Below are 23,311 nucleotides of genomic sequence, written 5' to 3' on the forward strand. Positions count from 1 at the left end.
ATACAGGGTGTTTAATCCAAATGGAAAGAAAGACCAATTTGGAAAGTGAAAGATATTAAATTGATTTTCATTATGAATCTTGCGAATACGTTTTATTAAATAAAATTATGAAATATAATAATATCGATTAGTTATATAGCTTATAGCTATCACATGTCACTTATTTTATTTCCACACTCACTTTCCACTATACAATGTGGAAAGATAAGTCGGGCCCTGGAGGGAAACTACCTTAAATCCTTAAGCTGGCTCATTTTACATAAAGGAGGCATTCCTTTATTTTTAAAAAGAAACAAAACTGCATTTAAAGATTTTTCTTTTTTTCTTCAATTTGGCTTGTCTAAAAAAATCTTGAGTACTAAATATTAGATTAAATGGATATTTTGTACGACAGACGAGTCTAAGATCTAATGTTTCTTGGAGAAATGTTATCATTAACATTAACTGTATCGACTAGTAGAATAAAATTGCGAGTGTTTATATTTTGAGATTTTTAGTCGGTTCGAGTCCCAGGCAAGGCAAACGAGTTTTAGAAAATCTTTGAATACAGTTTTGTTTCTTTTTAAAAATAAAGGAATGTCTCCTTTAAGTAAAATGAGCCAGTTAACAGTCATGATGATGATATCCTGTTATCCCTCATCAGGGACATACACACAACAACATATAACACACATACACAGTCATACAATACACAACACAGTTAACAGTCATATAATATAAAATAGCTTTTATACATATTGATAACCGGGTTTGATTCCCGACTTGACGTGAATTAATAAAATTAGCTAACGCCTCCTGTATTATACAAAAAAGTAAAATCTCTTGTTGTTGTAGGTAAGTATATGAATATTAATACAAAAATTACGAAGATTCTTCTCACTGAAGTAAGGCCAAGTCGCAATGTAATTCAGTGAAAAATACTTATTTTACTACATTCCTTATCATTATACGTCGGCATATAACACTCCTCTTTTTGCGTCGGGGGTTAAAAAAGCCCGGGCACCGGGCATCATGGCGTTACTCGCCACACTTCCTAAGTCGCACTTGCACAAAATGTCCGCTAGCAGGTCTGTAGCCTTACTTCCAAAGTCGCACGTGTACAAAATGGTCGCTAGCGGGCCTGTGGCGGTACTTCCTAAGTCGCACTTGTACAAAATGGCCGCTGGCGGGCCTGTGGCGTTACTTCCTAAGTCGCACTTGCACAAAATGGCCGCTCGCGGGCCTGAGCGCGATGTCTACTTTGAACCGTAATTCTTCAGCCTCGGCCACGAATTCCAACTCTCTTAGAGAATATGCTAGAAGTGTCTTCAGCAGGGTCATGGCGTATTTTTTACCTGGAAGAAAGTAAGGTAAAATTATTTCACTTTCACTCACCTTTCTAGAGTCCGTTTTATCTAACTGCGCCGTCTTAGAAGTAACAGAGGCATATACCTAATTGTCATAGGAATTTGACGTTTATGGGTACACTTCCACACTCTGACACTACAAAATCTGCGTGTTTTGAACTCCAGATTACTTTACATACCAATACAAGATCTTTTCCCGTAGCTAAATGGCAGAAATGCTGCGGCGGGTGCTGCCCCGTCCAGCCATCGTTCAGGCCTGAACTGCAACGCGTCAGGCCCCCAGTTATGTCGGGAGCGACCAGCGCCTATTGCGTTCACGATGCACGACGCGCCTTTTGGGATGGTGCAATGCTCTGAGAAAGTAGAAGTTCTGTTAGAAATCTATAGGAATATTTTGATAGATCACTTGATAGTGAACTTATATGGGAAAGAAGTTTTTGAAGGGGAAATTTGAGAAGTTGTGCTTCCCTAACACATGACACGTTCACAAGAGAATGCACAGTGCCTGATTTATTGCTCCGTCAATTAGGTATACCGATGTTTTTTTTTTAACAGCCATGGCGTTCTTTTTTTTTATAGTTATTTTTAATTTAGCTGCCATAATACTTACTGAGCTGTAAGTCGTGTGTCGCCTCTCTGGCTACCATAGGCAATGGCGGATGGAGCCGTAGAGATTCAGAGATGACCGCCTCACAGTATGTCATTAGTGCCAAGTCTTTCTTCTCTACTGGCCGTTTGCTGTCTCCAAATATTGACTGCAGTCTGAAATAACAAATTCATATTTATTTTGCATTTGTACTTCGAATATCACGCAGGTCGTGAGTTGCCCTCATAATCAGAACATCGCTCAGGTTGGACTGGAGGGTCTTCTCTTTCTGCGACCCCTGATTCGCGGTCGCCACTCAAAAACCTTTCTGCTATAGCTGCAATCGGTTCTACACCCCATATAACCATTCCAGTCGCAGAATCACAAAGTGGTAACTAAATGTCAGATGTGTCGTAACAGAGTCCACACAATGTGTCTAGAATTGTTTCGAAACAAAGTGTCGTCGCCGTGTCTACACTTTTCCGTAACAAGGTGTCGACACATTTGTGTGCACTTTGCGTGCGGTTTGCGACTAAATCTGACAGCAAATTTGTGACAGCAAATGTCAATATAAAATACCTCTTGAAAACCAAGGTTTGTCAAACTACTATTAGTGTCTCGTGTGCTCGTAATTCTAGTCAAGTCATCATGGGCAATGCAAATGATAATAATCGACCGAAACCATATAAACACCCAACACCCGTCAACCTTTTACAGAAAAGTTTTTAAAGAAATTCAATAAGCTACTTAGGTCAGGCAACGAATGCTCTAAAAGTTGTAGAGGGAAATGCTCGGAACACAATTTTTGACTCCGTAACTCGGTTTGACAAGTTAGGAGGTGAACATATCAAAAGTCCCCGGCCGTAGCCCTTGAGCGGGGAGGAGAGAGGGGGCTTTGAAGGTCCCATTTTCCCGTTTTTCGATTATATCTCGGAAAGTTTATTTAGGGCTCTCAATTTTATCTTGATATATCTATATCAGTGAAGGTGCTAGGCCGTATTTGGTATCGTTTTCGTATAAATCTGGGGTGCTGAATCCATTTAAGATATCACATTGACACCATTCCACAAAATAAAAATAAATCTTTTTAGGGTTCCGTACCTCAAAAGGAAAAAAACGGAACCCTTATAGGATCACTCGTGCGTCTGTATGTATGTCCGTCTGAATACACAAAATAGTTCTTTACCTATAGACGACAGGAAAACCTATTAGAAATGTGCAGTCAAGCGCGAGTCGGACTTAATGTACGGAACCCTTAATACGCGAGTCCGACTCGCACTTGGCCGGTTTTTTGAAACTCTTCTTGACGCTTAACCGCTGAACCGATTTCGTTGAAATTTGGTATAGAAATAGTTTGCGTCCCGGAACAGGACATAGGATAGATCTTATAACCAAAATCATCTTTTGAAGGTGTGAAAAGTGGCGTGGAAATTTGTACGGGAAATCAATAACCGCTGAACCGATTTATATGAAATTTGGGATGGTCTACATCTTTGATTTAGTTAAAAATGATGAAAAAACATGACTTCAAACCTAAACTTAAACAGTATTAACTTCAAGAAGTCAATTCTGAATTCCCCCCTACACCTCATTTCACACCTTTAAAGGATGATTTTTGAGATAACTTATTATATCCTGTCTCGGGACTCAAAATATATGTGTACCAAATTTAAATTAAAACTGTTCAGCAGTTTAAGCGTGAAGAGGAGTTTAAAAGAAAGTATTTTAATAAGTTTATATGTTTTTACTTCGGAATGGTGTCAATGTGATACCTTAACTAAATTTGGTACTGTGAATTTATACGAAAACGATACCAAACATGGCCTCGTAGCTTTACTGTTGTAGAAGTCAAAATAAAATAGAGAGCCCTAAATTCTTATTACTTGGCCAAACTTGTGTAGAAGGAAAAGGTAAAATAAAAGTCTTCGGCAGGAATATAAGACACAAATATATTTTTTTTTTGCGTTACTATTTCATTCATCAAATATAAACATACCTTGATTATACTATTCTAGTGTGACCCTCATAGATAAACAAAAACATTTACTTAAAAAATTACAAGGTCGAAATGTCATGGAACTTGTGAGAGTAATATGTGAAAAATAAAAACTTTTATGACAAAAAAGATCTGGACACAATTTAAGCATCACCCAATTGCGTCGAGGAATCATCTGTATTTTTGCTTGTTTCATTACCTCCTCGCTTCTTTTTTGTCCTTTGTATTCTGTAGCAATTTGTTAGATCTGAAAATAAAGATAACTTGCGTCGTCACGGATGTCGATTTATAGGTTTTAGGGAGTGCAGAATTCGAAAACGATGATCATTTTATAATCCAAGATGGCGGCTACGTATTTTGTCATAAAAGTGGAATCCAAAATGGTTATCATTTTCTAAATCTGCGCCCCCCAAAACCTATAAAACGACACCCATGACGACTTTTATGACATAGTGCATGGTCGCCATTTTGGATTTCAAAATGGTCATCATTTTCGAAATCTGCGCCCCCTAAAACCTATAAAACGACATCCATGACGACTTTTATGACATAGTGCATGGCCGCCATCTTGGAATCCAAAATGGTCATCATTTTCGAAATCTGCGAAATCTGCGCCCCCTAAAACCTATAAAACGACACCCATGACGACTTTTATGGCATAGTGCATGGCCGCCATTTTGGATTTCAAAATGGTCATCATTTTCTAAATCGGGGCCCCCTAAAACCTATAAAACGACATCCATGACGACTTTTATGACACAGTGCATGGCCGCCATTTCGGATTCCAAAATGGTCATTATTTTCGAAATCGGCACTCCCTAAAACCTATATATCGACACCCATCTCGACTTTTATGACAAAGTGTTTTGCTACCATCTGCATGCAAGACATTTCTATTATTTTTACGTACAAAAATGGCCCCCTGTCAACTTTCAATCGAGATTTAATCGATAATTTATTCGATTAATATTCAGATTAATTCAATTTCATCTATGTTAGGTCGACTAAACTAATCGCGATTAAAATTTGAGAATTAACTTTTTTTATTCCATTAATTAGTCGAATAAACAGTTAATCGATTAATGCCCATCTCTGACCACGGAATTTTTACACTTTGAGAATATCTGAAAACAAATCAACACAAGGAGCCATTTTGAAAATCCAGTAACATACCAGTAACTTTGTTATTACTTTTGACAGCGCGTGTCATGTGTCAACACAGAGTCGACACAAAGTCGAAACATTGCAACTACTTTGTGACTGCAATATTTCTCAGCCTTAAACCATATTTATACATCATAATTAACAAGTTTCGTAGTATGTAAAGCGTTATTTCTGTTATTTAAGTATAGTATACGCATCGAAGTACTAAAAATGCTTCAAATAATATAGTTATGAACACAGGCACTGAGAAGTAAACAATTTCATTTCCGGCTAAACTAAAACAATGTGGTGGCGCGTTGATTATATTACACTTAGTTTATCAAATCACTCGAGCAGTTTAATTCCCCATAATAATTTAAGTCCTATTGTAATATAAATGCAAACAATATATAATTACGTCTTGTAATCCGTTTTAGAGATGGCGTATTAATGTCACTTATTTTTATTTAAGTATTTTTCCATCTGACAGTTTCCATTTGACAGGAACAAAATGAACGAATGAACGAATGATTTTGGCATAAAGTAGTCGCAAACCCGAAACAATGTGTGCACACGGCGACCACACTTTATGTCACTTTGTGTCATGTGTCGACCCTTCCCCATTTCTGGTAACTGTGTCGACACGGCGACGACTCTGCGACTGGAATTGTGACCGAAACAGACGGTGTCGACACAAGATGTGTCAACACCGCGTCGTAACGGCGACTGGAAATGGTTGTATGTATGGGACCTGTGCTCCGCCCACTGTGCACTGTCCCATAAGCCTGTCAATTTAATCTTCCTCACGGATCTCCTCATTCATAGTTCGCCCCGATACTGGAGACCATGGTCACTTTCGCATTTCAGTCTATAATTTTTATAGTAGGTAATGTTTGTTTCTATGTTTTTAACACAAAAAAAAGTTTGTTTAATAAAAGGTCTTACTCAGCATACATCTTCTCTTGTACCCGAGGATGCCTGCCGATCATCAGGATGGTATACATGAGGGTGGTGGCCGTAGTCTCCTGTCCCCCCACTATGATCGTGTCCACCTCTGCCCGGATTTGCTCGTCGGTCATGGAGGGATCAGCTTCACTCAGTTCGAGGATAATGTCGAGGAATGAACGGAATTTTGTTTGGCCTTCGTCTGAAAATAAATAGTAGGTACCATCACGCTCCGCAATTGTTACGCCATTTAGGGTCCTAGCTAAATTGGTTGTTCAATACTTACGCTATAGAATTTCCAATTTAGCAAGAACCCTATATGACATAACAATCCCGTGTGGTAACTGTATATTGTGTATTAAGGGCGGCAAATAACAATTTACAAATGAGTGCGAACCCGAAGGCGAGTGCTTAAAAACTACGAGTTTTTATTTGTGAAAATTTAAGCAATCAATATTAAGTTACCTATCTGATGTTCTTTAGAAACGCCATTCTGTTTTATTGCGATAAATTCACTCCTCTTTTTCGCTATTACCTGTGAAGAGAAATAACATCAATGTTTTATTTTAGTAAATTAACAATTTAAAGGCACAGACTTGACCTTAGGCTCTTAAATAAAAACTCTTTGCTGTGGTGCCAATTTTTTTTTCTAATGTGACTTTTGTGTTAAAACACGCTCAAGTCAGTTCGATATGAAAATTATCCCACGGTAAAACTGTTAAATATTGTGCGATATCAAATGCAAATGATGCTTAATCCGTAGTATGAGTATATTTATTTATTTTAAAGCAAATTATGATTATTATGTAATATCTACTACATACGTAGGTATGTACCAATTGTGGCAAGTGTGGTGTGGTTCCGGCAATATTTAAGTGCTTAGTGTGTGCATAATGTGTTGTGTTGAAGCAAGTTTGTGATTGTGAACATGGTTTTCGCGAAGAACCGCCTGAGCTTGGACCACCCGGAGACTCAAAGAAAGGTCAGTACCTAACCCAACTCACGTCTTGCTAACATAGGAAAAATCGTTCGTAATATAGTTTTCCTTCATTCATTGATCTCGTGACGTTATAGTAAAGTTCAACACACATGTATAAAATGCTATGTTGCTCACCGTGTTTGAAACATTGTGCAATATCTCGACACATTTCACCAGCTCCTTGTACATAGGCGTCATCTGGTACACCCAGTCGGGATGCATCAGCAGGTTGACGCCTCTCCTCACCAACAGTTCCAATGTTCTACTGAAGGCCTGGTAGTACTCTGGAGTCACTAGCTGGTCTGAGCTTGGGAAGCCAAGCGCTGTTTCTGCAATGAGAAAATTCTGTCTGTAGCGAGAAAAGTTTTAGTTATAAAACATCATAAATCAAATACAAATGAACGCTGTTAAATATTTATCACTCAAAATCATCAATAAGTTCTACCTACCAGCCAACATGAGCACTCTTGTGGATAATGTGCAACTTTTCATATTTTGGCGGATATAGAGAGTTTTAAGGAGCTGGAGTGGTGAAAAAATGTGCTTTAGTTTATTAGCAGCGCAAATCAACTCATATCTAGTGCGACATTTAGAGCATATAGACTCCAGCAGCGTAGCAAACGTCAGGTATTTCTCCATGATGTCTAACGGGGCTTTCCCCACCTCGTCCTTCAATCAGTCCCTGGTAGCTCCACTATGGGACCCACAAATGTGCCGGCTAGCTTCTGTAACTTACGGCATATAGACTCCAGCGTAGCAAACGTCAGGTATTTCTCCATGATGTCGAACGACGCGTTCCCCACCTCGCCCTTCAACTTGTCGACCATCTTCTGCGCCTGCGCGTTGAACACTCCCTGGTAGCCGTCCACTATTGGGCCCACAAATGTGCCGGCTAGCTTCTTTATGTTTTTCTTCCATACCGGTCCTGGCAAAGCATACTGTTAATGAGGATATATGCGCAAAGATTAACGCAAATGGCGATTAGATACCTATGCTAAATCTAAAGAAATATAAACCAAAGACTACAGACTTTTGTTTAGTTCCTGACAGTTGGAACCATTTAATGATTTGTTACCTCAATATATAATATTTGTTCGTGTCAAGAATAATACCTTGATTGTACTTAATTCATACATTTTACATTAAGACAATGCAGAGTTCCCTGAATGTCTTACTTACTGGCCTCTACAAACGACTTTGGTCTTTAATAGGTTGAAAATAATTCGAGTTTCGACTTATTTAAAAGAATCTGAATAACTAAGTCGAGTCTCAAAGCATAGAACTCAATTGACTCGAGTCTTAACCAACACTAATGAAGGAGGAACAGACACATATATCCTAATCTACAGTCACGTACTATTGTCGAATTTGTTGATTATTTTAAAAAACTGTCGGGAACCGTGGAAGATAAAAGGAGAGGCCTTTGCCCAGCAGTGGGACACCATTATAGGCTAGCAAAAAAAAAAAAATTTAAGTAGACGTACCACTCGCCGTGACAAGCCCCTCGCCGATCCAAATCCGACCGATTTTGTAGAAGAATGGCTTTTCTATGAAAGCGTTGGTAACTTGCTTCACAGAGTCGGGGTCGCTTACGACTGCAAAGCGAATTAACTATTATACATACTAGCTATAGGAAGGTAGCAATGTACCAAAAGAATTTTCAAAAATTGCAAAGTTCCCATGAAAAGTTCTCGGTATTTGTTTCTGCACGTTAGACCGGGCCGTGTCCGGGCCTGAGCTTCCGGCGCATCGTTTTGTATGGAAAGCATCACGTGATCGCCTGTAATGTCATAGAAAAGTAAGCGCCGGAAGCTCCGGCCCGGACACGACACTTTGAATGTATTTTTTATTTTTTTCTGTGTACTTTTATAAAAATGTTTCAATTAAGATGATTATAGGGGACTTACCTACGGTAGGTATTGGCCCGAACCAGAATATGAAAGGTTTTTGCTCCTTGTCACTCTTCTCTGATAAATCCAATATCATGCGGTAGATGGCTGCAAATAAAAAAAAATTATATTACTTAGTCCAAAGCTCTGAAAAACACCTGAAAAAATAAATTCGCCTCGTCATTTTGAAAATATAACCACAATTTCGGACCCATTTGCGAGTCGAAAATGTTCGTTCACATTGGGATAAAGAAGGCTTTTTGTTTTTTACAAGTTTTAAATTTTAAAATTAGAGAAAAGTTATACTAGATTCATGCTAGTTTCTGAATAACAGGCGGTCTAGCATAAGTTGCGCTTGATGTTTGCAGTCGCGCGTAATACTACACGACATGCAACTTTTAAGAATGAAAAAGAAATACTTTTATCGTTGTGATTCCTTTTTAAGTTGATTGTGATCTTACATTCAGTGGATGTGGCAAGCCTGAGCGCGTTGCCCACAATCGGCAGCGTCGGGTAGCCGGGCAGGCCGGCGAAGCACGCGCGGGCGCGGCGCGTGCGCAGCCACGCCAGTGCCCACGCGCAGAGGAACGCCGCGCATATGCACGCTAGTGTGTAGTACATTGTTCCTCTGAAAAGAAGAAAGAGAAGTCAAACTCGCATCGCATCTCGTTTTGAATGAGGCTGCGTTTCCACCAGATATTTGTGAGGATACGAGGAATTTGTTTGTTAAGAAGCAATAGAACAGTGGTTCCCAAAGTTGACTGGGCTTCGACCCACCTAACAAATACTTCGGGACCCACCTCTTGGCAGTCTTAAAAACGGGGCATACAATATTATTGGTGACTCTCAGATTCCCTTGTAGTTTCAAGCCCACTTTATGTACGCTCGCGACCCATAGTTTGGAAAACGCTTCAATAGAATATTGTCTACGTGAGCTGCGCTGAACGAGGATAGGTAAATTAAGTGGTTCAGTTGCTTAATAACAAACACATGGCTCGCTACGCACCCTCGCACATCTCTGGTGGAAATAATGACATTCGGGAGTAATGACGTCAATAGACAATAATGCCATGTAATGGCTGTCATTAGACAATTAATGTCAATATTATAATAAATCAATATGTCAATGTATGACATGACAATGGTGCATAATTATTTAAATAGTGTGTCGGACACAGTCCTCTAGTTTGATTTCCTCTAATTCTTGCTAGGTGCAACTGTCTTGCTAGGTGATAAGAGTCAATTTTGATTAGCAAAAAGAGTGACAGTACTAATATCGGATTCTATAATTGTACCTACACCCAGCTTCAAAAGTGCATGGATACTTTATGAATGAATTCCATTCATAAAATGTCCATGCACTTTTAAAAGCAGCTCGCTGTAGGTATTATGCTAATGCACGGATGTCCTTGCATTAGCATACTTGATCATGTGGTTTTTGCATTTCTATGGAAGATATAAATTATTCAATTAGAATTAATATAAGTTAAACAATGGTAATGTTTTTTATCCCTTTTCTACAAGACATGCGTAAGAGTATAAAGTCGCGTGTTCTAAAGGTTCCATTCCATTTTCGACAGCACGCAGCATTGCCGCGCGGTAATGTCGTCCGATAACACTGCCGCTTCGAGACTGTCGTCGCTATTTGAATCAGATACGTTCATGTTCAGATTAGCTGGGTTGGAAATCGCTTTTATTCATCGTTCGTTCCATTCACCTTTTTCTGAATAGCAAAACTTAAACAAAGTTTTTTTACCACACCAGCTCCTGAAAGTTCTGTTTATTCTTCAAAAACTGATGAGTTGCAAATTATTCACAAGAGTGACAATAGTACACATATTTAATTACACAAACGGGTCTACCGCGGTATAATTTCATCCACCGAGAACTAATTAATTTAATTTCATAATTTTTTTCCGTGACCACAGCTGGTGCAACTCAGCTGAAACGTCGGAATTAAAGGTAAAAACAATGAAATTATATCGCGGTAGACCCGTTTGTGTAATGAAATATGTGTACAAAACGCGAGAGCTTAAAGTGTTATAGTGACATAGTAATTAGATGCAAATTTTGAGTTGTTTACTCATGTGCTGGTAGAATTGACTTTTAACTGGTGGACTGACTTTTGGACTATAGTTAGATAAATTAATTTTGTATTAAGCAGAAACGTCTGCAAACGATGCTATTAAGCTTTGTGCCTCGCTAAGGTCTCTAATGATGGAAATATTCGCTATCCTCGAGTGAAGTCTCGGTAGCTCAGATGACAGAACGATGGGCTAGTGATCCAGAGCCGCGAGTTCGAGCCTCGCCTGAGATAGTGAAGTTTTCCACTTTTATTTATTTTTATACCTTTATGCGCTGGTGGCCTAGCGGTAAGAGCGTGCGACTTTCAATCCGGAGGTCGCGGGTTCAAACCCCGGCTCGTACCAATTTTTTGGGAACTTATGTACGAATTTTTTTTTATGTACGAAATATCATTTGATATTTCCCAGTTGCTGAAGGAAAACATCGTGAGGACAGTTGCTTTTCGGTGAAGGAAAACATTGTGAGGAAATCGGACTAATCTCAAAAAGGCCTAGTTTTCCTTCTAGGTTGGAAGGTCAGATGGCAGTCGCTTTCGTAAAAACTAGTGCCTACGCCAATTCCCGGGATTAGTTGCCAAGCGGACCCCAAGCTCCTAAGAGCCGTGGGCAAAAAGCCGGGATAACCCGAGAAAGATCATTTATTTCTATACCTTCCTATCTCATTGGACATCGTAGCTCAGAACCCAGAGGCATGAATGTATCTTGTACGTGTTTTTTGTCAATAAATATTTGCGAGCGGTGGTGGCCGAGTGGATATGACGCCCGAATTTTAATCCGGAGGTCGCGGGTTCCAATCCTGGCTCGTACTAATGAGTTTTTCGGAACTTATGTACGAAATATCATCTGCTATTTACCATTAGCTTTTCGGTGAAGGAAAACATCATGAGGAAACCTGCATACATCTGCGAAGAAATTCAAAGGTGTATGTGAAGTCCCCAATCCGCATTGGGCTAGCATGGGGACTATAGCCCAAGCCCTCTCGCTCATGAAAGGAAGCCTGTACCCAGCAGTGGGACGTATATGTATATAGGCTGAGTTATTATTTTTAAATATTTCTGTTCCTATCTTCAATAAGTATCGCATTCGCAATTGCCAAGCTATCAATATTTTCAGTAAGTATAAATCATGCAGTACTCACAGACGTTAGTCCTCCGCGCAGTATGAGCTAGAATTAAGGCTCGCGGCGCATAATCATTGTCTTAAGTGGCTAAGTGAGCTAAGTGCTTAATGGTCTGCTATCAGGAAGTCGACTGAGGAAGGATTAGCAGCAGATATTGTGTCTACTCTTTGATAATGGCCGTTTACACGAGGCATTGGCCTCGTGTAAACCAAGAGCATGGTATAATAATATACTCCGCCTGGTACTCCATTCCCGTCTTTTCTAGGTCACCTAACTGACACGGGCCTACGTCATCATGCGACAGCGCTATATGATAATATGCGATAGCGCTATATATAGCGGCCATGTTGTTGTGACGTAGGCCCGTGTCACTCTGGGAATGGAAGACCATGTTTTATTAGACTATGACCAAGACCATACACTAAAGTAGTTATTACTAGTGGCACTGTGAGCAGTGTGAGCTGTAGACCTCGCGAGCATAGCTTAAATCTGAATAAATGAATGACTCCGCCATTTTGAAATTTTTTCCAAAAAAATATCGACAAAAAAATTATATTTAATCATCGAACCTGCTCACATAATTTCACGAGAATTGGTGGAGAAATGCGACATGTAGATAGGAGAAGATACGGACACACAAACGGAGACCATCGCTCGCTCGGTCAATTAGCGACCTAAACATATTTTTTCTTTTTAAACCGAACCTTCGGCAGAAACATGAATTTTAAGCCGAAACCTGCCGAAAACGAAACTTCGATCGGACACTAAGTTATTAAGTAGGTACATCTAATTATCTTTGCGCCGGACAAGAAGTCGTTCAAGAAATTTTAAGAGTCAGCCATGGGATATGGGCTCGGGAAAGCGCCCGTCCTTTTTAAAACATAACCCTATTCCGTACAGAGACTTCATTATACCAATGTCAACATTAAATGTGACTTTCCATCAGAAAGGGGTCCTTATGCTTCAAGTGCATAAAAAAGTTTGGATCTATGTAAAGACTCATATGGAGTATTTTAAGTTGCGCTCAGATGTAAGTATTTACCTAAAAGGAATCAAGAGCAGTATAGGAACCTTCAGTATTATTATTTTATTTAAAATTAGCTAAGTAATTGTTATGTTTACTTTTTCGCGGGTTCAAGGACTTTTCAGCATACATATTTCTATGAACTGCTAAGATTTTAATTACATCAAGGCGCAGACTCGTATTAATATTATAATAATAAGTACGAAGAATAATAATTATTATGTAGTAACGTAGTACGTAGTACGTAAGTACGAAGATAATAATAATTATACAGGATCCAATGCAACAACAAGTAAAAAGGACTAAGAGCGTTTTCACATTGTCCGATCCGATATCGGATGTAGGATCCTACATTCAGCAGCGGAAGTTGCTAAGCGAAGTATTCAAAATTACCTTGACACGCTCTTATTCTCTTAACAATAAAGTCGCATCAAGATCATTTTGAACACCTGGCCCGCTTAGCAACTTCTGCTGCTGACTGTAGGTATATCCGCGTAGTCAGGCCGCGGATCGACGTCTTTCGGCTCGATTCGGAAAATGAATTAGATTTCTACTAGACTTCAACAAGTTACGATACGGATAATTTAAAGATATTTGTAAGATAGATATGTCAAATTTGACGTTTCCGCGATTCTGGAGGTCCCTTGAACGATTTCGACAAGTTATGACTTAGATATCCAAGTCACATCTAGTCGATATCTAATGTAGATCTAGTTGATCTCTAAATCGTCTCAAGATCTTGTGATTATCTTGAAATCCGAATAGCGTCTGTTTAGCGGTCACGTACACAGCGTACACTACAACATAATGCCTACACATACGCACAAACAAATATTATCGGTCCAACAGCTAACGGGGGGCTCCGATATAGGTGAAATTATCGGAAGCGCCTTTACGATATCGAATGTCGGAAGGCGGCTCAGAGAAAAACAGCTGCAGGAGAGTGCCATATTGCAACAAGTCCGCCTTTTTTGCGTTATCTAACATTTTTAGTGTTCCGTACAAAACTTTGTTAACGGAACACTTATTTAGTAATAATGATTTAATTATTAAATGAATAAATAAATACAGAAAAACACATATGTCACATTTTACTTTCATTCGACATCTGATATCGGGTCGGGCAATGCGAAAACGCTCTTACAATCTTAACTGATCATTTGTGACCTTAATGCCTTTACAATAAGGCATAGAATGTGTCAGTAAAAGATGTGCCGGAATATTAACCGTGGCAGCTTACTCTGATGTCCACCATTAAAACAAACGTTTGATAAGACAAGGTTTCAAGTTGATCAAAACTCCTAGTCATATGCGACCTTGTTTCACCGAGGCAAGGATATTATCATTACTTCTAATTGCGACTTTTTGCCAGTCATACGAGATAAGAAGCGTAATTTCTGAATTATATCTTAAATGTTTTGTACAGGTTTAATATAATGTGTTTTTCTTGGGGAATGTTTTCCTGTTGTGGTGGAAATATTTGAATGGGAGTTTCCTTGGATTTTCTTTTTTCATACATTTTTACACAACTCATACAAAAATAGCATTTTCCGTTTTCGAGTTTTTTATTAGGAAGCAAACGGTTACATGAATTGTCTGCTGGAAAGATTACTGCCGTCCATGGACACCCGCAACTCCAGAGGGATTGCCAGTGCGTTGATGGCCTTTCAGATGGGAGTACGCTCTTTTCTTGAAGGTTTGAAGGTCGTATCGGTCCGGAAATACCCCAGGCGACAGTTCATTCCACACACGGAAAAACAAAAACTAGGGAAGTGACTATAGAGATATGAGAACCTGCCGGCCTAGCCAATGTGACAATCGCTATCACTTCGACAGCGAAACGCTTTGTGTCTCTCTATCACTCTTCCATATTAGTGCGACAGTGACAGTTGCGTTTCGATCGCTACGGAGCGTTAGCGATTGGCACGTTGGCTACGCGGCCTGTGTCGCCAAAACTTGGGCCATACTATCTTATTACAAAAGTGATACACATCTTACTACACCTACACTACAACAATAATAGTCCCCGTTTAAGGCAGCCTATTGTGCCAGAAGGGTAACTACGGAACCCTATACTGGCGTTTCAACTTCTTTAAAGACTCGTACTATCTTAAAACCTAAAAGGCCACACTATGGCCGCGATGCATTTCGAAACCCCGCTGTGTCAGGGAACCGGCCGCGGAACCGCCGAAATTTGACAACCTTCGGCCAAAACTCCTGCTTGCCTTGGTGATGGTTGTCGTTATCTGATAGCAGTGATAGTAAACAGATCCGTAGCCCATGAACGCGTTTTGGAATTATGGAAGGCTAACGCCCTGATTCGCCCGCGTCACGCTCGCTGACAACAAAATTGCTGGTTGTCATTATGTCGACGCGAGAAATGACAGGCTTGACGGGTCCGTAGCTTAAGTTAAGGACTGTCATTCCGATGATGATTGCCATGAATTAGGTAGCTATAATGTAGAGAATGCTGCCACGCGAGCGGAAAGAGATGGTCTAAACGGGTCACGTTCCGGAAAATGGGCGTAAGGTCAAAAATGTCTGTAATAGACAAAGCTGTAAGTTGATATTAAAAATAAAAAAATAACGACGAAGGGCCTTCTTTGGTGCAGGTATGGATCTTGCGACCGCGGCAGAGGTTTTTAACTGTCGGAGGCAAACAAGCATACGTCCCGCCTAATGGTGAGTGGTCACCGTAGCCTACTGCAACTCCAGGGGTGGTACATGTGCGTTGCCAACCCTTTAAAAACTTGTTAAGTCGACGTCAAAGATATGTTTACAGTTTTCGCCTTATTACAAGGAAGTAAGATGGAGAAGTGTACATATTTTTGACGTTGATTGTACCCCACGTATTGATACCTATACATACCAATTTTTTTCTCAATCATGCTGATCTGTCTGTTTGTGTGTATGTATGTTCGCGATAAACTCAAAAACTACTCAACGGATTTTCATGCGGTTCTCACCTATCAATAGAGTGATTCTTGAGGAAGGGTTAGGTGTATAATTTGTTAAGATTTTGTGTAACCTGTGCGAAGGGGTCGCTAGTATAAAAATATTGTTGGTTTCAGAATCCCTCTTTTGGAGGTAAATAAAATCGTGGTTAGAACCTATTATGAGTATAAAGCTGACGGTTGAAGCTTAAAGCTCGTCATAACAAAGAAACGTGATTTGCGGAGCTTCGTGCGGATTGAAATACGACGAACTGTGGACTGATAAATCAAGTAGACCGACAACGTCCTACCTTTTGTTTTAATAACGGCCCGGCCACGACTTTGCGCGATCGGCGGCGGCGGCAACCATAGGTGGGAACGAAAGGTCGATCGCTGTGTGTCGCTCCAACTTATGGTTGCCACCGCCGCTGCCGCCAGTCGCGCAATGTCGTGGCAAGTAACGCTGCAGGGATCATGGCCAAATGACAATCACTTGACGCCAAATGCCAATCGAAAAGTAAAAATATGATAAAATGTGAACAATAAGTAAGTCATGATCGTTTTCATACATTAATTAGTTTAATTGGCTTTTTCTATAAACTGTTGTTGGTAGGCTAAGTCTCCGGGTCTCAGATTCATACATTTTGTTCGGCGCTTAAGCATCTGATTTTGGGATCCACAGCGCCATCTACTGAACGGAAGTTAACGGCGCTTAGACCTCTGGTCAAAATAACTATACTATACAATATACTAGTGTTTAGTGTTAGTTGTATATTTTGTATTGTTATTTTATTGTGATTTTGTTTCACATGTGTTATTTTAACATTAATGAAATTGAAATTGAAATATCGTTTAATCGATGACGCTGAATATTGTAGAAACACGACTTTGAATAGACACTGTCAGTCTTTATTTTTATTTGTCCATGGTTGAACGTAAAAATTTAATTTGATTCCAACACAGCTTCGTTTGAAACGGTCGCTTTTATAGTTTCACAATAACAACTTTATTAAAAATGTAGTTGACAAGCGCATTCTCTACCGTACGTCCGATATTACAACCCGTCAAAACATAATAGGTAGAAAATTGAGAGCGCTCTGAGCGTAAGAAAGTAAAAATTAACACTTTAAACTCTCGCGTTTTGTACACATATTTAATTACACAAACGGGTCTACCGCGATATAATTTCATTGTTTTTACCTTAAATTCCGACGTTTCAGCTGAGCTGCACCAGCTGTGGTCACGGAAAGACGTCGGAATTTAAGGTAAAAACAATGAAATTATATCGCGGTAGACCCGTTTGTGTAATTAAATGAGAGTACAAATTATAATTGAGTATCTTGAAACTATAAGTACCTACCAGCGTTTTAAGACTCAAGTTTTTGAATTTCACTTGCTCAATGCTGTCAGTACACTCACCTGAAGTAATATGTGACTCTTCGAACGTCGCAAGAATATGTGACATGCTCTTATGGCTCTACGAATAAGTTCGATATTATTGCAGGTATCTGTACGAGTAGATTAGTACGAGTAGAGTAGGTTTGAGAAATCTTAAGTTTTTGATGAACATACATAAATACAAATACAAATGCGTTTATTTCATTACTTTTTACATAAGTTCTTAGGTATAAAGGAGGGTCAAATCGATTATCATTTTATTTATTTAAGCGTATGGCGTAGGTAGCATTGTAGGCAATATTACCTATATATTATAACTAAAAGAATATGAGTTAAATACTATAAGTCGACATCCAGGCCACGCAGCCAGCTGATCGCGTCAGGTGTCAGATTGGTATAGAGGTCCTCCGGGTTGCCTTGGAAACGTCTCTTTGGGCATCGTTCAACAATGTGCTGGGTAGGCGGAAGGTGTAATTAAATCATTAGCCTTCTTTGATCTGCACTGAACGCGACACCCTGTGCGCAAACATGCAAAACAGTTGATACACATACAGTAAAACCTCGTTAAAAAGATTCTGATCACGCCATATACACGTTTTAAGCAGGAAAGCGTCCTTATTAACCGTGAAAAAAGGTTCACAAACAAGTTGCAGGCATCAGTATACGATTTTATGGCACATTACTCGGGAAATCACGTGAAACATAATCGTATCGTGTTAATGCGCTATTTAGAAGAAAAACTTTAACTACATCCTGTTTCAGGTAATAAAAACTCCCATCACATTATCTTATCCATACTATTTACTATTACCTAATATTATAAATGGTGGGAAAATGCCGATGCAGGGTTGAGTGGAGAAAACGAGGGGAGGCCTTTGCCCAGCAGTTGGACACCAAAGTAGGCTAATATATAATATATTAAAAAAAAATGCGAAAGTGTGTCTGTCTGTATCTCTGTCTGGGCGGAAATTGTTGAAATTTGGCATAGAGATAGTTTCAGTCCCGGGGAAGGACATAGGATAGTTTTCATGTCGGAAATCATCCCTTAAGAGAGTGCAAGGGGGGTGGAATTGAGGGAGTTAATGAATTGCCTGATAATTGATGTAAGCAATTAAGTTTATGATCAAATTAAAATGATTGCTTTACACTTTACCCAGGCTATGGCTACTTACTGTGTAGCTGCTGTTACTGATTCCACACAGACGAAGTCGCGGGCAAAAGCGAGTAGGTACAGTCACCACGCGGGATTGTTATGCCATTTAGGGTTCTTGATAAATTGGAAATTCTATAGCGTAAGTATTGAACAACCAATTTAGCTAGGAGGAAAATGGCGCAACAATCGCGGAGCGTGATGGTACATACATATAGGTACGACCGGGCCGTCTTAAACTATGCTGGGGCCCTTGGGCACATAAGAATTTGGGGCCCTTTGGAAAGTAAAGAAAGTGAATTAAGTCCGCCTTTTGTACGATAAGTTTTCTTTTGTGCAATAAAGTTTAAATAAATAAATAAATAAATTAAACTAACATTTTTAGGGTTCCGTACCCAACAAAGGGTAAAACGGGAACCGCGGGAACGGGTACTAAGACTCCGCTGTCCGTCCGTCCGTCCGTCCGTCCGTCCGTCCGTCCGTCTGTCACCAGGCTGTATCTCACGAACCGTGATAGCTAGACAGTTGAAATTTTCACAGATGATGTATTTCTGTTGCCGCTATACCAACAAATAATAAAAACAGAATAAAATAAACATTTAAGTGGGGCTCCCATACAACAAACGTGATTTTTGACCGAAGTTAAGCAACGTCGGGCGGGGTCGGTACTTGGATGGGTGACCGTTTTTTTTTGCCGTTTTTTGCATTATGGTACGGAACCCTTCGTGCGTGAGTCCGACTCGCACTTGTTCTACTATGATCTTCTATTTATTATGGGTAATCAAATATACTGTTACTGTCTGTCCTTCGGGGCCCCCTGATGAGGATGGGGGCCCTGAGCACGGGCCCCGTGTGCCCTTATGGTAAAGACGGTACTGGGTACGACTTCGTACCTACTCTACGCGCCTATCAATTTGTCCTAGGACAATTCGCACCTACTTTTCTCCAGTCGGTCCCTATTACCATACTCATCTAGCACCCGCGATACGAGCGCCTTTTCAACGGAAAACTATGTATTACTATCAACCAAGACATATGTATATACGATCATAAACATGTATACGAATTTCTACTTTATTACAACCACATAAGGTGTTAAAATGTTTGTATATTTTTGGCCGTGAATGGAGGTAGGATGTTTTATAGGTGGAAGTTTTCATCCACTTTGCTCGAGAAGTTCGCATGTTTATTTAGTTTGTGATTCTAGCTTTTTCATGGCTGCATATAGAATAGTTGCGTAAAAAGATTCAGCCAAAATGTATACCGTATTCTCATCAATCCACTTTATTTGGGAGTGGTATCACTACACCTGATAAAACAAAGTTCCCCTTCGTGTTAGTCTGTTTGTGTGTATGTCTCTCTCTAGTCGTTTTCTTCATTGCTGAAGGTCGTGTCCATCTTGAAATTTTCCGATGACCTCTGTCTCCAGTCGCTTCCATCCCACCCTGCTTTCGGCCTTCTTCATGGCGGTTGCTATTGTGAGGCCTGTAAGGGTAGAGACCTGTTCCAATCACCGAGCAGGAGATCTGTCACGTCGCCACTTGACGTCTACTTTCCCAACATGTGTGTATGTATGTTCACGATAAACTCGAAAATTGACCGGATTCTCATGCGGTTTTCACCTATCAATAGAGTGATGCTTGAGGAAGGTTTAGGTGTATTATTTGTTAAGGTTTTGTGTAACTCGTGCGAAGCCGTGGCGGGTCGCTAGTTTAAAATATACACGCAACACGTTCAACTATAGGTACAGTAAAACTCATTGGTACGAGGATTTGAACCCGTGACCTCGGGATTGAAAGCCGAGCGTCATATCCACTCGGCCACCACCGCCTATATTCTATTTATTATTTATTATTATTTCGCCACTTTGGTCGTCACTATTTATTTGATACTGCCTGTATACATAAAGGCACAAACTAGTGTTATATGTATATCTACGAGACTTTCTTTAAAAGCAAAAGAGTAGGTGCTGTGCACGATAATGGACAAAAATCCAGCGTCTCGAAAATATGCACGTACTGTTTGGCTATCAAAAATATATGCACATATTCATCCTTATTCCAACGGATTAAGGTTGATATTAGTGTAGATATTTATGAACTAGCCGTGCTAGTAAGAGGCACGTGTCAACGAAGCCTTTGTCTTGGCAACGTCTGCTTTTCTACTCGTTATTTGGAGTCATCGCAGCGTGAAGAGCGAATGCATCGGACAGGGTTTGGCAACATTTTTGTAAAAAAAAAAACTGAAAACTATACTCAGAAATCTTCGTATTTACACTTAAAATGACAAGAAATGATTATTACTTCACGTTATTCGCGATGTGATCTATTTTATGGCACGATAGATACGATATGAAATTATTCTTTTGCCAAATGTTGCAATCTATCAAATCATTTTAAACATTTTGCGTGCAAATAGAAACTTAATAAGCGTACCTATCTCTCTGCTTGATGCTTGAAAGCGTATAAAAGTTACAAACTTATCGATATATTTATAACATAATGTGGCAACGCGCTAAATAGGTACGTTTGATTCTCGCTCAAACTTATCGACGTTAAGTTAGCAGCGCCACTAAAAGTACCTATCTCGTATTACTTTATAATTCTAAAAGGTCACAAGTTCCTGTCAGTTCCTAAGTGAGATACGACATTTTCACAGGTTACAGGTCAACCCTTTTTACGAGATGACTAATGGTGTATCCGTGTTCCTCTGCCTCCCGGATTTTCCGGCGGAACTTTGCTTTCCCGGGCATAAACGCGGCATTTATTATGTAATCATAACATACGGTATAAATGGGAGGATTGGTTGATTGAGTGTCGCTTTGTTCTTGGATGGAGAATGTTACTTGATTATATTTTTATTATGTGGTTATATTTATCGGTTGCAGCTAAGATTGGCGCTGAAATCTAAGTTTATTTATAGTCACATAAATCGCTCCCAAACAACTACATACTCGTATATTATGATGAACAATATTTATTATATATGTATATATAACCCTAGTCAGTCTCAGTGTGATGTTATGATGTTAAGTGCTGGTGGCCTAACGGTAAGAGCGTGAGCGACTTTCAATCCGAAGGCCGCGGGTTCAAACCCCGGCTCGTACCAATGAGTTTTTCGGAACTTATGTACGAAATACCTGTCGCTTTTCGGTGAAGGAAAACATCGTGAGGAAACCGGGCTAATCCCAATAATGCCTAGTTTCCCCTCTGGGTTGGAAGGTCAGATGTCAGATGGCAGTCGCTTCCGTAAAAACTAGTACCTACGTCAATTCTTGGGATTAGTTGTCAAGCGGACCCCATCAGTCTCCCATGAGCCGTCGCAAAATGCCGGGATAACGCGAAGAAGAAGAAGTCTCAATGTGATATTATGTGAAAAATCGTAATTTTTTATCATTTTAAACCTATTTGTTTTGCAATTCTGAAAATTCTAATAAATTTAGCAATTGTAGAAAAGGTTGGCCATTGCTGTCGTCACGTGGTCGTTCGGGTCGTTTTCGCTCGCAATAGTCACTCGAGTACGTGTACTTACAAACAGCATGACTCTCTGTCCACCTGTGTACCTTATGCCTCTTGTAATAAGGTTTACGAACTGTCAATTAACAGTGTGAGCGGTTACTACTCTGTTGCTGCAGGAATCTATTTATTCTGTGACGTTAAGTTAAGAGGAAAGTGGAGGACCCGCGCGAAATAGTCTTTCCATACAAACGTAGTCCGATTTTCTTCTCTGGATATTAACATTATAAGTACCTATAGAAAATGATTTTATGCTATAGTCAGGTTCATAATCATATGTATACACTAGCTGTGCCCGCGGCTCCGCCCGCGTGTAATTCGGTCTGTGTCAGTAAGCGGCTAATTTCTAATCCTAATTTCTGTCCCTCTCCCCTGGAGGCGGAACTTGAAGTAAAGTTGACATATGGATATGCTAGAGGACTGTAGTCCAGATAAAATATTTTACAATTAGGTACCACTAAATAAAACTACACTCCAAAATCAATAGTTTTATTCGCCCTTATTCAAATTTTACACGTGATTTAAACTTAGAGAATATAACCAAACGGAGTGGTCATTAACAGGCGTTCCCCTCTGTCGAAAATGGCGGCCAATGGTCAACCGACGTTTATCTGCTGACATGGCTATGTTTACGTTACGTAGGTACACATTTGATGTGCCCCTCCCCCGCAAAAAACGCCAGACTATTTTGTACCGAAAATTATAGACATGGCGTCTCCGTTGGTTATATTCTCTAAGGATTTAAACGACAGAGTAGTAGGTGAATATCGGACGATACAGTAAGGTACACGCGAAGCCGCCTGCCTGGCTAGAGCGCCACTTACCGTGGTCTTCTTCAGATTCCTGAGGAAGACCACGTGCCCCTTGTAACCTCAATGCGTTGCGAAACTTTCGCGAATGATTCGTTTTTTTCGGGAAGGCATGGTAAATGCGTATAAAATGCGAGTCCCAAATCGTTTGACTCCGCAAACGACCATCAGTGCCGGATTAAGATATTTTGATGCCCTAAGTATTTCTAGACCATGGTGCCCCCTCTCCCTAGGGTCATCAAGATTACATTGAAATTTTTTGGTAAATTGAGTGACGTTCATTGCTGCATTTCAGCTGAGAATGGAAATCAGTCACATCATTTTATCACGAAAATTGACAGTGCCGCAGCAGTAACGTTGCAACAGAGTACCTAATGCTGCTGCAGTCGCCACC

At 39.9% G+C, this 23,311-nt stretch overlaps 1 protein-coding gene and 1 long non-coding RNA gene across 3 annotated transcripts in view; one reads left to right on the forward strand and one right to left on the reverse strand.

Annotated features, from left to right (window-relative positions):
* LOC134797460 (uncharacterized) overlaps positions 1-23,311 on the forward strand; it is a 356,765-nt gene that overhangs the window by 121,645 nt on the left and 211,809 nt on the right. The gene's annotated exons all lie outside the window — the stretch shown is intronic.
* On the reverse strand, positions 1,010-12,242 carry LOC134797421 (cytochrome P450 4C1-like). Its single transcript, XM_063769646.1, has 11 exons — positions 12,107-12,242; positions 9,346-9,512; positions 8,903-8,992; positions 8,480-8,590; positions 7,732-7,920; positions 7,131-7,324; positions 6,482-6,551; positions 6,017-6,218; positions 1,957-2,108; positions 1,526-1,699; positions 1,010-1,334 (listed from the first exon to the last, which is right to left on the reverse strand). The coding sequence occupies exons 2-11, from the start codon at positions 9,503-9,505 to the stop codon at positions 1,180-1,182; spliced, it is 1,497 nt and encodes a 498-aa protein (XP_063625716.1). The 5' UTR covers positions 9,506-9,512; positions 12,107-12,242; the 3' UTR covers positions 1,010-1,179.

Source organism: Cydia splendana, chromosome 15 (assembly GCF_910591565.1).
Source record: "Cydia splendana chromosome 15, ilCydSple1.2, whole genome shotgun sequence".
NCBI classification, from domain to species: Eukaryota; Metazoa; Arthropoda; class Insecta; order Lepidoptera; family Tortricidae; genus Cydia; species Cydia splendana.

Coding starts and splice junctions, on each gene's coding strand:
- LOC134797421 (XM_063769646.1), bottom strand. CDS start 9,505: ATGTACTACACACTAGCGTGCATATGCGCGGCGTTCCTCTGCGCGTGG. Junction 7,325..7,731: donor TACGCTGGAGTCTATATGCC/GTAAGTTACAGA, acceptor TTCTCATTGCAG/AAACAGCGCTTGGCTTCCCA. Junction 1,335..1,525: donor CGGGAAAAGATCTTGTATTG/GTATGTAAAGTA, acceptor ACTTTCTTCCAG/GTAAAAAATACGCCATGACC.